Source organism: Arachis hypogaea, chromosome 15, assembly GCF_003086295.3.
Source record: "Arachis hypogaea cultivar Tifrunner chromosome 15, arahy.Tifrunner.gnm2.J5K5, whole genome shotgun sequence".
Lineage (NCBI taxonomy): Eukaryota > Viridiplantae > Streptophyta > Magnoliopsida > Fabales > Fabaceae > Arachis > Arachis hypogaea.
In genome coordinates, this window is record NC_092050.1 from 146,853,927 (window position 1) to 146,866,613 (window position 12,687).

General features: G+C 37.1%; 2 protein-coding genes across 2 annotated transcripts; one reads left to right on the forward strand and one right to left on the reverse strand.

Moving 5' to 3' along the window:
* The first annotated feature begins 7,607 nt into the window (after window positions 1–7,607).
* Window positions 7,608–8,057, forward strand: LOC140179398 (protein MAIN-LIKE 1-like). Its single transcript, XM_072218272.1, has one exon. It carries the CDS (start codon window positions 7,608–7,610, stop codon window positions 8,055–8,057), a length of 450 nt encoding a protein of 149 aa, XP_072074373.1.
* A 343-nt stretch (window positions 8,058–8,400) lies between these two features.
* On the reverse strand, window positions 8,401–9,366 carry LOC114925381 (uncharacterized). Its single transcript, XM_029293006.1, has one exon. It carries the CDS (start codon window positions 9,364–9,366, stop codon window positions 8,401–8,403), a length of 966 nt encoding a protein of 321 aa, XP_029148839.1.
* Window positions 9,367–12,687: the final 3,321 nt, after the last annotated feature.

The window sequence follows — 12,687 nt, forward strand, 5'->3', positions numbered from 1 at the left end:
TAGTTTTATTTCAAACCAAACAGGATACTGAGATATAATTAGGGGTGGCAACGGGTATAGTAGGGTTGGGTTAACCCTACCCGCGGGTTGAGAAATACCCAACCCTAACCTTACCTGCACTCAACCCACGGGTACCCGACCCTACCCGCGGGTTGACAAAAAGAAATATTATAATGACACAAGTATCTCATACACAACATAACCATCAAATAACACAAGTATTCAAACAACATAAATTATCCCACAAATAACACAAGTATCTCATACACAACATAACCATCAAATATTAAATTACACATAAAAGTCTTTGTCTAAGTAAATAACATAAACATAAATAAAATTATTTAATTTCATGTCTCCATGAGCATTCCGTTTGTTGCAACAACACCATCACTAGTCTATGACTTCAGATACAGCATCATAATCATCATCATTTGCAGTTTGATAATAAGGTTTTTCACCTAAAAATCAAAGATAATAATTTATTTATTAATCAATCTATATATAAATTTAATATTACCATAAACAAATAGAAAAGTTAAACCATAAATAACCTCTTTGACGATATGCTGCCCACAACCAGTTTTGATTACACATAAGAGCTTCCACAGTATCTTCATGAAGACTACCACGATGAGGAGCAATTACTCGACCACTTGTGCTAAAAGAAGACTCAGAAGCAACTGTAGATACATGGATAGCAAATATATCTCTCGCAATTCTTTGAAGTGTTGGAAATCTAGCTCCATTCACTTTCCACCAAGATAAAATATCAAAGTCGGCACTCAAAGGATGAACATCTTCCTCTATGTAATGATCAAATTCAGTCTTCACAAATGAACCCTTTTCCCTCTTCTTTTGTCTAATATACAAATGGTAAGCATCATCATCATCTTGCTCTGCATTCATCTGTAGCTCTTGTGTAGAATCCTCAAATGCATTACTTGAATTAGACGGATTCTGTTGGTATTCATGAAGCAAGTCATAGCATATCTGTTTGATCCTCTCAATCTTACTTAAGCACTCATCTTGATTTTGACATAACATTGAGAATTTATACTCAAGCCTAGCAAGCTTATACCTAGGATCTAGAATGACAGCAACACCCATCATGCCATGAATTTCTTCCCAATACTTATCAAATTTTACCCTCATACTACATGCCATATTACTAATAAGTGGATTTGGAGATGCAGACCATATTTTCAAGGCAACATTTATATCACATACTTTGTTAAAATAAATGTTGGCTGTTGGAACTTGAGTACCAGAAAATAATTGTGTCACATTATAAAACAACTTTAATTTACCACAAATTTCTTTAGCAAGGTCCCACTCCTCATTGCTTGGCAAACTTTTGTAATTAGGATCCTTTTGTCGAAACACATTTCGATACAACCATGCAATCTCTAACATCACATAAGTGGAGTTCCATCTAGTTGGACAATCAAGAGCTAATTTTTTTGTAAATTGAACATTTGACTTACTACACCAACTCACAAAGGTTTCATGTCTTTTAGGGGTTGAAGTCCAATACACCACACTGCCACGAATTTTTTCCACACTCTCCTTAACCAAATTTAGACCATCTTTCACAATTAGGTTCAAGATATGAGCACAACAACGCATATGCAACATGGAACCCCCCAACAACAAATATTTTGAATCTAAGCGCCCCAACAACTCATCAACCATAGCATCATTAGTAGAGCAATATCCAATGTAATAGTTGACAATTTTCTATCTATGTTCTACTCTAACAAAATTTTCATTAATGCATTCGAGAGCACTTCACTCGTATGAGGAGCGGGAACATAAGTAAAACTGAAAAGTGTTCAAAAATATATTTCAATTATTATCTAAAAGGAAAATTAATTTCAAGTAAAAAAATATTAAAAGTCATATCAATTACTAGAAGTATAATTTAGAAGATTACCTTAATACGCGCATTTGCAAAATCCATGAACTATCAATGTAGTGTGTCGTGACAACCATGTATCCTTTTTCTTGGTTGGAAGTCCACATGTCGATTGTAACTGCTACTCGACTATCATTTCCATCCATTAGCTTAGTCATGTTAAGCTTCTCCAACTCATACATTTCAAAAATGTCCTTCTTAATTGTTGTTTCGACTAGGCACCTTGAAAGTTGGTTGCATTGATGCATATACTTCCTTCATTCCAACATGTTCCACAAAAGATAAAGGGTACTCATGCATACATATGGCCTTGGCAATACACCTTCTTGTATAAGATGGATCAAATACAAAAGCATCCACAGCACTTCTTGCATGTTTAGATAATGAATTAGCAATTGTTGATTGCCTAGAGTTTGCTAATTTAATCCTTTTACAATAGTGGAGCACGTGATTCTTCAAATTTGTAGTTCCATTTCTTGGATTGGCTCCAATAATAGATTTGCAATGGTTTCATTTTGCCTTCCAATCTTTTTCCTCTTGAAATCGAGTAAAGTATTGCCAATAAACACTCTTCACACTCGATTTGTTGCTATTTTCAATCGAAGCGGACTCATCTGGAACAAAATTAGCAGTTGCTTCCACCGGAGGTTCTTGTTGTTGTTCTTCTGCAGCCACATCTTGTGCCACTACATCCATATTGGTACTTGACATTTCGAAGTGAATTCCCTACAAATATATATATATATGTGTGTGTGTGTGTGTGTGTGTGTGTGTGTGTGTGTGTGTGTGTGTGTGTGTGTGTGTGTGTGTGTGTGTGTGACATGTTTAAATACACTTTGTACAGATAATCAGATATACAATTTACACACACACATATAAAATAAAATAAAAAGAAAAAAGCAAGTTCCTTTCTATATCAACTTAACTTCCATTAGAAAAATAGCTAAGTCTATAACATAAAAAGCACAACTACAAAGTATCCAAATTAATCCTCCATAATTCAATTGCAGTCAACATTTTCCCATTTAATCCACAAGAAAAATGATAATAAAAAGGACTAGTACAACTCAGATTCAGTGAAGAAGATGCAGATACATAAATGGCGATAACATACAGGAAAAAACAAGCACGATGCAGCACATAACAACATGGTAAGCTACACAAAACAGCACATCACTATACAAAGCAGTTTAAGCATCTTTCACTAATTCAACCACTCAATTATGATGTAAGTCCATGTACCTTGATTTTTAATTGTGAAAGGTCAATTCAATTGGTAAATGGTATTAAATTATCCATAATTCAATGATTTAATTTGTGCATGATTTCCAGCTAGGGGCTAAAAAAACAAATAGATAGTTCCAAATTGACAGAAAAATCCAAAAGTATATTTAAAAAATTAAGTGGCAGTTAAATTCAACATTTCTTTAATACCCATATTTAACATATATAATATATTTGGAAAACTAAAAAATTTGAAAGAAGGAAACATGCATTCATGTCATATCGTTTCAAACTTTATTAATTATTTCTTAATGGAATAATCTCTTTAATTTTCAGATCTCTGCTGCCATTTTCAAACTAATAAACCTACAAAAGTGTTTATTCAAAGTCATTCTATTTTTTAATGCCACATTTAAATATATGACAGAATAAATTAAAGCTGGACCATCATTCATGTTGCAATGTTTATATTAATCTTAGTAAAACTTTCGATCTGAATGAAGAACCCAAAATAATCACACCCCACCCACAAAACAGTAGCACAGTAGAATACCAAGCAAAGCATTAACAAAATTAAAAAAGTGAAGAACAAGTGAGCAAGCACTGACCTTCGATTTGAGGCGGCCAGCAGAATCACCAGATGAATCTGCACAAACACAAACACAAAATCACAACACAGTTCAATAACAAGTAGCACAAACACAAAAACCCTAACACAACAAAACGAAGAACAGAGCAGTGAGCAGTTAAAAAAGAGAGAACAGAGCAGTGAGCAGAAACCCAGAAACAGAGCGCATGAAAAAATAAAAAAAATGAAGAACAGAAAGCAGTGAGCAGGCAGTGCTGACCTTCGGCGACCAAACAAAGACGACGACGCGAGCAGAGGACAGACGAGGACGACGGCGAGCAGAAGACAGGCAAAGACGACGAACACCCAAAGTGCAGACGAAGACGGTGAGTGAGACGAAGACGAAGCTGTTCGGCGAAGGGGCTAGGGCTTAGTGTGCGAAGGCTTCCATGGTTCGAAGAGGAGAAAGTGAAGGACTGAAGGCTGCTTCTTTTCTTTATTTCAACCCTAAACATACAACGACACCGTTTATTTGTTTGACTGAGGGTTGCTCTTGCTTTTGAATTGATCTCTCCTTCTTTTGTAAAGTTTTGATAAATTTAATAAGTAAAGTTTACAAATTTATAAATTTGGTTCAGTGGCCAGGAGCCTTTTGCACATGCTTAAGGTCCTTGGTTCAACTCCCATATGTAACATTTTTAAACATATATAATACATATTATGGAGGGTGCGGGTAGGGTTGAGGCTCAACCCGCACCCTACCCGCTCCGCAGCGGATCGGGTTGGCAACCCTACCCGACCGGGTTGGGTCGGGTTGGGTACCCACGGATAGGGTCCATGCTGCCAGGCCTAGATATAATTCAGTCTTGTACACTTCTACGCCAAACACAATACTGAAACTTATTTCAGTTTCTATCTCTACCAAACGCTACCAATATGATTTTTTTTGTCATTCAACATGAGTTTTGAATTCAAAATTTTTAGACGGAGAAGAGCAATAAATACCATACGAACTATGGCTCATTGGCCAACATGATTATATTTAAGGTGTTTTCTTCCAAATTTTATCAAATAGTAGGGGTTAGTTATCCGTAAAGAGTTATCACAATCTTTGTTATTAATCAAGTGAAATAGTAAAAGTTTTCTAAATATTTTTATACTATAATGTATTTTATGTTATTTGTCTTATCGTACCCAGCGTAAATATACTCCACTGTGAAAGAGTATAATCTACAAGTTATCTATTTTCAATTAAAAAAAATGTGTGATTGCCAACCGACAATATAATGTATGTAATAACTCAATTTCTAGCATATCATAATCACACTAGAAGTTAGGGATTACTAACTTGCTTTTCTATTTAGTAACTAATATTTATTATATGAGCCTTTTTCATTATTAAAGCACAGTTATTTTGTCGATAAATTTTTTTCTTGAAAATGTTTGGTTCGATAAGCAGAAACATTCAAAGATAAAATCACAGATAAAGCAGAATCAGAACTTTCATGTACATGCATCGCACATTGATTAACATCACTAGGAGTAGCTAGCTATTAACTATATATATATACATAAAAGCGAAAAAATAACACTCTAGGTCGTCAAAATGCATGATATCATCCATCACCCCTCCGCACAATCCTATGTCATTACTGGGCCACTAGAGCTCCATCTGAAGGGGGAAGGAAAGGGGTAAGAACTTGGGGGTTCTTGGTAAGTTCGGGATTGTTAGTTAAGTTCATTAGTTCTTTATTATTACCAAATATCTGTACTTGAACATAAAATACAGGAAATAGCAGATAAACAGATAATACAGGAAAATAATAAACAGAGAATACAAAAAAATAGTAAACAAATAGAGAATACAAAATATAGAATACAACAAGGAAAGCACACACATATAAAGAATGCACATCAAGTAATATATGCGGCAAACAAGTATGATGCATGTCTGTCCTATGCAGACCATGAGCTCACATGTTGGTTTACACCCTGCAACCCGACATTACCCGGGCACAAGTCTTATATATGGCTTTCCAGTTGTATTAGTTATATACAAGTCGTATGGCCAAAACCACATCAGTTAACTTGAAGTCGTATGGCCGAAGCTATAACAATTGACTTTTAACCCCCTTTTATACAGATATGCGTACCCCTAGGAAGCAGTTCTCAGTCGGTGGGCGTCCCCACTATACAATCGGCACCAAGGGCCAATCAACATTTACCTATCAGTTTTCCTTTCTATAAATTATTTTCAATTCCTTTCTCTGTTCTTTCTCTGTTCCTTTTTCCTTAACCGTTCCTTTCAACTATCAATTCTCAATCTTCTTTTATTTTCGTAACTTATGTTTTCATTCGTCTTGCTTAATCTTTTTTAGTTCTATAATCAAACATAACACTCTCCTCGAGCCTTTCCTAAGTGTTTTATGAAGAGATTCCTAGGGTTTCGACTATTAAATTATCTTTCTATATCTTTTACTTTAATTACCGTTATATTATTAAATTTTACGTTATTTGCCTCAATCTTTACATAACTTCTTTTTACATCTTTTAATTTTTAAATATTACACTTACAACTTAAGTTTAATCTCAAAATTTTAATTAATTATAATTTAGTTCATAAACTTTAATTAATTATACTTTAACTATCTAACTTTTTACAAATTACACTAACTTTTCTGCATTTAAAGTAGTTACGTTTTAATTCTGTAATTTTAATAAATTATATTCTTCTCTTATTATTTTTCAAAAAACCCCATTTCACTTTTTATTATATACAAAGCGTGGCTCTTAACCCTAATAGCTAATGCCCAACACCTTCGATTTATTATTATTTATTTTATTTGTTATTATTTTATTGTACCTATATATATATATATATATATATATATATATATATATACACACACATTAATAATTAGGGCAATATACTTAAATAAATTAAATGAGAGAAACCTTTACCTATATACAACATTTGGAAAGTCCTTACGTGAGTGTCTTGTTTTGTTTACTATGTAAACCGTAGGAGCTAGCAACGGTTTCGCATTTCTTCATAAATCGTGGGAGGCTTCAACGGATTTCAGTTGGAAAAGGTTGAGCAAAAAACCGTGGCTGCTCACTACAGATTATGAGAGAAAATAGCTATCTATAAACCGTACTTGGTCACCACGGTTTATGAAGAAAGAGCTCTGAACATAAACTCCTCTTGGCTACCACAGTTTACATGGAGAGTAGTATAAATACATAATCCGTGGATAGTCATTACAGATATCATTTGTGCCAAACCAAAATTGTTGCAGGTTGGTGGTTGAGAGAGTTTGAGGGAGAGGTTTGAAGGTTTTGGTGACATTTGGGTGGTGGAACCATGGAGGACGAAGCTCGCATGTACCGGCTAAATGGCGTTGCGCACATGGCTGGATACATCGACTAAGAGGTTAGTAGTTGTTGTTGTTGTTATTATTATTATTATTATTATTATTATTATTATTATTATTATTATTATTATTATTATTATTATTATTATTATTATTATTATTATTATTATCATTTTATTACTTCTATTTTTATTATTATTCTGAGTTGCTATTATTATTATTATTATTATTATTATTATGATAATTGTTATTATTATTATTAATTTTATTTTTATTAGTATTGGGAGCTGTTAGTATTATTATTGTTATTGTTAGTACAATTATTCCTGTTGGTATTGTTATTATTCTTATTGTTTCATTATTGTTATTACTATCATTAGAGAAAATAGAAAACCAATATGGGTATGTAATAAATTTTTTAAATTATATTTGATGTTATTAGTATTAGTCGTATGTTGAGGATTTTCTTACCCACATTTTGCAACCTACTAGGGTTATTAGCGGTGTAAGGAGACAACAGAATATGCCTTTACACGACCGGATTATACCATATCTGGAGACCGCTGGGTTGTATCACCTCGCTAGGCTAAATAGTCAGTGGTTTTGGGTTGATGAGCCTCTATTTAGCGCATTCGTTGAGAGGTGGCGTCCTGAAACGCACACCTTTCACATGCCGTTTGGGGAGTGCACCATCACTTTGCAAGATGTGGTATATCAGCTGGGTTTGCCCATAGATGGGGAGGCCATTAGTGGGTGCCTGACTGACTTTGAGAATCTGATGGAGAACGGAAGACCCGCATGGGTGTGGTTTCGGGAGTTGTTTGGGGAGTTACCGCAGCATAATAAAGTCAAGCAGATGACAGTGTGCTACACATGGTTCCATGAGAGGTTCCGGGTTCTCCCAGTAGACGCGAGTGAAGAGACGGTGCGTATATACGCGCGTGCTTATATTCTGATGTTACTGTCATCTTAGCTATTTACGGACAAGAACGCAAACCGGGTTCACCTTCGCTGGTTGCCTTATTTGGCATTGCTGGACGATTTGGGTAGATATAGCTGGGGCTCGGCTGCACTAGCCTGGTTGTATAGATGTTTTTGTCGTGGGACAAACAGAAACGTTGTTAACTTGGCTGGGCCACTACAGCTTCTACAGTCTTGGATTTTCTGGAGGTTTCCCAGTTTGAGACCTAGTGGTTTTGTTGTGTTTGGGTTTCCGCTTGCATCCAGGTACGGTTTATTATTTTCGATCCATAACTTGTTCAATTTCATGTGTTCTTGTTTGTTATGACATGCTTTCAATGAAAATTGTAGATGGTCTACATATCTACCGAGAAACGATGCAAGGGATTAAAGAGTGGTGTCTGCACGCCTTTCTTTGGATAGATTGCGTGACCAGGCTGACGGCAGAGGCCACACCGCTTCGGCTGGTTCTCAACAGACTGATCCATGCTACCGCAGATCCTGGTTGCCTTCGGACGACCTTCCCTTGCTCGCCTCATGTTAGGATCAGGAATGACAGTTGGTCCAACATACGGGGGCCATAGGCCTTCTGGGATAGGCGGAACAAACCCTCTCTTGTAAACGTTGAACACCTCACTCATATGATGCACCTCGTGAACATATGACACCCAATTCAGGCGCGAGTGGGTGAAACATGCAATGGCGTGACAACATGGGTAATGGAGCACCTGAAAGTGGCCACAATCGCATGTGTGATCCTTAAGGGAAACTCGATAGCTACCTAACGAGAAGTTTTCAGTTCGTCTCGTCTCAGCCACCGTGTACTCCAATTGGTGCCTGTCGTATAACGTGACCATGAAGCACCTTGAGTCTCTTATGTTCTGATCAATAGCCTTCACCAACGCCTGACAAAATTCATGTCCAAATCCAAGTTGTGCCTCTGCTGTCTGTCCGCGGACCACGAATAGCTCAGCAAGCCTCCCGTAAGTAGACTTAACCAATGAAGTGACCGGGAGGTTGCGAGTTGCCTTTAACACAGAATTCACACATTCACTAATGTTGGTTGTCATGTGCCCGAACCGTCGACCGCTATCTTTGTGTTGGGTCCACTTGTCATACTCCATCCGGTTGGCCCAGTCACACATGGCCAGATTTTCAGTCCGCATGATGTCAAACCAGTAATAAAACTCTGCTTCAGTTTTTGCATAGGCAGCATTCACCAGCATCCTCCTTGCATCTTTACCTTTGAAGCTAAGGCTAAAATTTGCTGCCACATGACGAATACAATACTCTCGAAAAAGCACTTGGAGGCAGGCAACCATTCTAGGGGGCCTCAAGTACAGCCTTGATGCCATTATGCCTGTCAGAGATAATAAGGATACCTTCCTGTGGCGTCACCTGTGATCGTAGGTTGGACAAGAAGAATGACCATGACTCCACATTTTCTCCCTCCACAAGGGCGAAGGCTATCGGGAGGATGTTCGAGTTTCCATCCTGCGCAATCGCCAACAGTAACGTGCCTCCATACTTGCCATACAAGTGGGTACCGTCAATACTCACGAGGGACTTGCAATGCCGGAAGGCCTCTATGCAGGGCGAAAATATCCAGAAAAGACGATGAAAGTACACCGTTGACTCATCCACCTGATTCCCAACTCGAATAGGAGAGGTCTTCAACACAGTGACTGTCCCAGCCATGGTCGATTGCACCCCTAGCATCCAACGTGGCAACTCGGCATACGACTCATCCCAATCTCCATATATTTGTGCTACTACCTTCTATTTTGCCATCCACACCTTCCTGTAACTAGGCCTGAACCCATAATCAGCTTCTGTTTCTTGTTGCAAGACCTTTATTGTAACCGTAGCATTCGCCCTAACCAACGGAAAAATCCTCGCACAGATAACGTGGTAATCAAGCTGACGGTGATCACTAGAAATGGAGGTGGCCAAGCAAGTGTGTGGACCGTTGTACCTCCTAACCTCCCAAGTGCCCTTTCGTTCACGAAGTGATATGCAAATCAACCAAGTACAACCCTTGCCGAACTCCTTGCATTTTCCATGATACTTCAGATGATCCGATTCCATGACTCGGTACTCAACACCTCGATGGATGCTATAGTCCTTCACACTCAGAACAACTTCATCTTTATTCTGGAACGATTGCCCAATCTAAAATTCTGTAGAAGAACCCCCAATTGTAGCACCTCCGTCTTCCTGTTGACCCAAAGCCTCCAAGTTTAGAGTGGAGAAGTGTGGAGGGTACTGCTGTGTGCCAGAATTTGAAGGCCCGTGCTGTGCATGTAGATTGAGACCTGTGTCATCATCACTATCCCTAATGATATCTACAGGCTCCTGGTCAGAGTCATCGTCTCACATTGCATTCTCTACTCGATCAGGTTTCCCGAAGCCTTGTACTTCATGAATTATGCCACCACCGGTATCCGCATCAAATGCCTGCTGCCAGACCCCAGGATTCTCCAACGGTATAAAACCAACTACCTCCGTTCGATCTAGATCAGTCGCGAAGGAAGGGGAAGCGACATGCGGAATAGATGGCCCGGCTACAGGCATCGAACTAGACGCACCGCCTGCGGCAGTCGAGCTATGAGCTGGAGCTGATGCCCCAGAGCTATCGACACCAACCTCTAACTTCGCATACAGCTCGTGTATTCTGACCTCCGAAAAACTCCTAACACAATGAAACAGAACCCTAATATCTTCATAAGCCGCTAGCACAAACGTATCATACTTAACACCGGTCGTCACAACTGAGATGGAAATCTTATAGAATAGCTTCTTCACCCACTTGCTTCCAAATACCCCAAGCTTCTGCAAGATGCTGTTCTTTACATCTGACAAAGTGCTTGATGAACTGATGAATACACTCAACGATTCTCTGTCAGTAAACTTCACACCATATTTTTTGATTTTTTTAATTTTTCCAGAGCAATGCACTAACACAAGAAAACTCTCTTCCTCACTTGCCATTGTGTGATAATGATCTCTTCACAAGCTTCAATCTCGCTCATATATTTATAGAATTCTTCTCCACATAAACCGTGGCTGCCTACAAGGGTTTATGAGTTTAAAAAATCCTTCATAAACCGTGGCTGGCTATAGGGTTTTTTGGGTTTATTTCTGCCTTCCTAAACCGTGGTGGCCTACCACAGTTTACGTTCAAAACTTCTCCTTCCTAAACCGTTGTTGGCTGCCACGGTTTACATGTAAATTCTAAACCGTGGTTAGCTCCCACGGATTACATAATAACAAAAAAGGACATGCAGGTAACAAGGTTCCAATTGTTGCAATCAGGTAAACCTTTCTCTTCTTTTATTTATTTACGTACATTGCCCTAATAATTATATAGTGTATACAATATATACACTTTTATATTATATAATATAATTATGTATTATTCTAGCTTGGACATCCGGCGTCCTTAGGAGATATATATATATATTACGATTATTTAAAAGGGGCATTCGACATCTTTGCTTTATTTTAGTTGGGTGTTCGGCGCCTATGTTCTCACGGCTGGCGTTAGTGGTTCTACGTCCGGCATCGAAAGTGTTTGTGAGAATTTTGAAAGAATTGCTGAAATAAAGAGTGCTGGAAAGAGAGTCAACTAATATCTTTAAGGATAACTCTTGAATCGAAGGAATTTGATAAGACCAATAAGATGAAAAACAATGCAGTATTTTGAAACGAATTCAAGTTGAGACAAGTAAATATGAGGTTTGCAGAATAAGTATATCCAAACCAAAGACAAAGTTTATAGAACTCAAGAGTATGGTTAAAAATATTTTCAAATGCATTGTTCGTAAAGAATGGAAACTTAAGGGGAAATCATTTCATGTTCTAAAGAGAAAATGGGTAACAAACATCCTTCAAAAGAGTAATAAAAATGTAAATGTGGCATTATTTCAATATAAATTCAAGTGGAAATAGATTACACAAACTTTGTAAATGGAAAGATTAATTTGGCTAAGAGCTAAACTGTATTTTCTCTTCTTCTTCAAGCATGTATGAAAACCACAATCTTGTTGGAAGAAAACTTAACATAAAGTTTTACTAATAAAAGAAAAGATAATGCATTACAGTTGAACAGGTTTAAATCACATACAGAGATTTTCAGAGTATATGGTAAAGGAGTGTAGGCTGAATTGAAAGTGATTTTATTAAAACTTTAATAGACGGTTATATCGCCCCGAATCAAGTTCAAATCATATTAAAGAGAGGCACTACTCAAGTAAGGCAATTCAAAGTCAGGGACAACTCTGCATAAGAATAAATCAAAACTCGTTTAAAAAGGTTTAAAACAAAACTCCAATAATATACTTGAAGTCACAACTTTATAAGGATGTTCAATAATATTAAGATGCGCTAAAAAGGAAACTAATTCATTTTAGGAAAGGAACTTAAATCAAAGGATTTCAATTACAATTCATATAGCATGTCACTCATAGAAACGAAAAGCTTAAAAAGGAACTCAGCAACTTAAAAAGTTGATCCAAAACTTAAATTTCTTTAAAAGAATTCAAAACTTCGTCAAAATGGTCCAAAACAAAATTTTGAGAGTATACTTAGAATAACCACCTCGCAAAAATCATTTAAGAAAATTACGATGCGCTTAAAAGGAA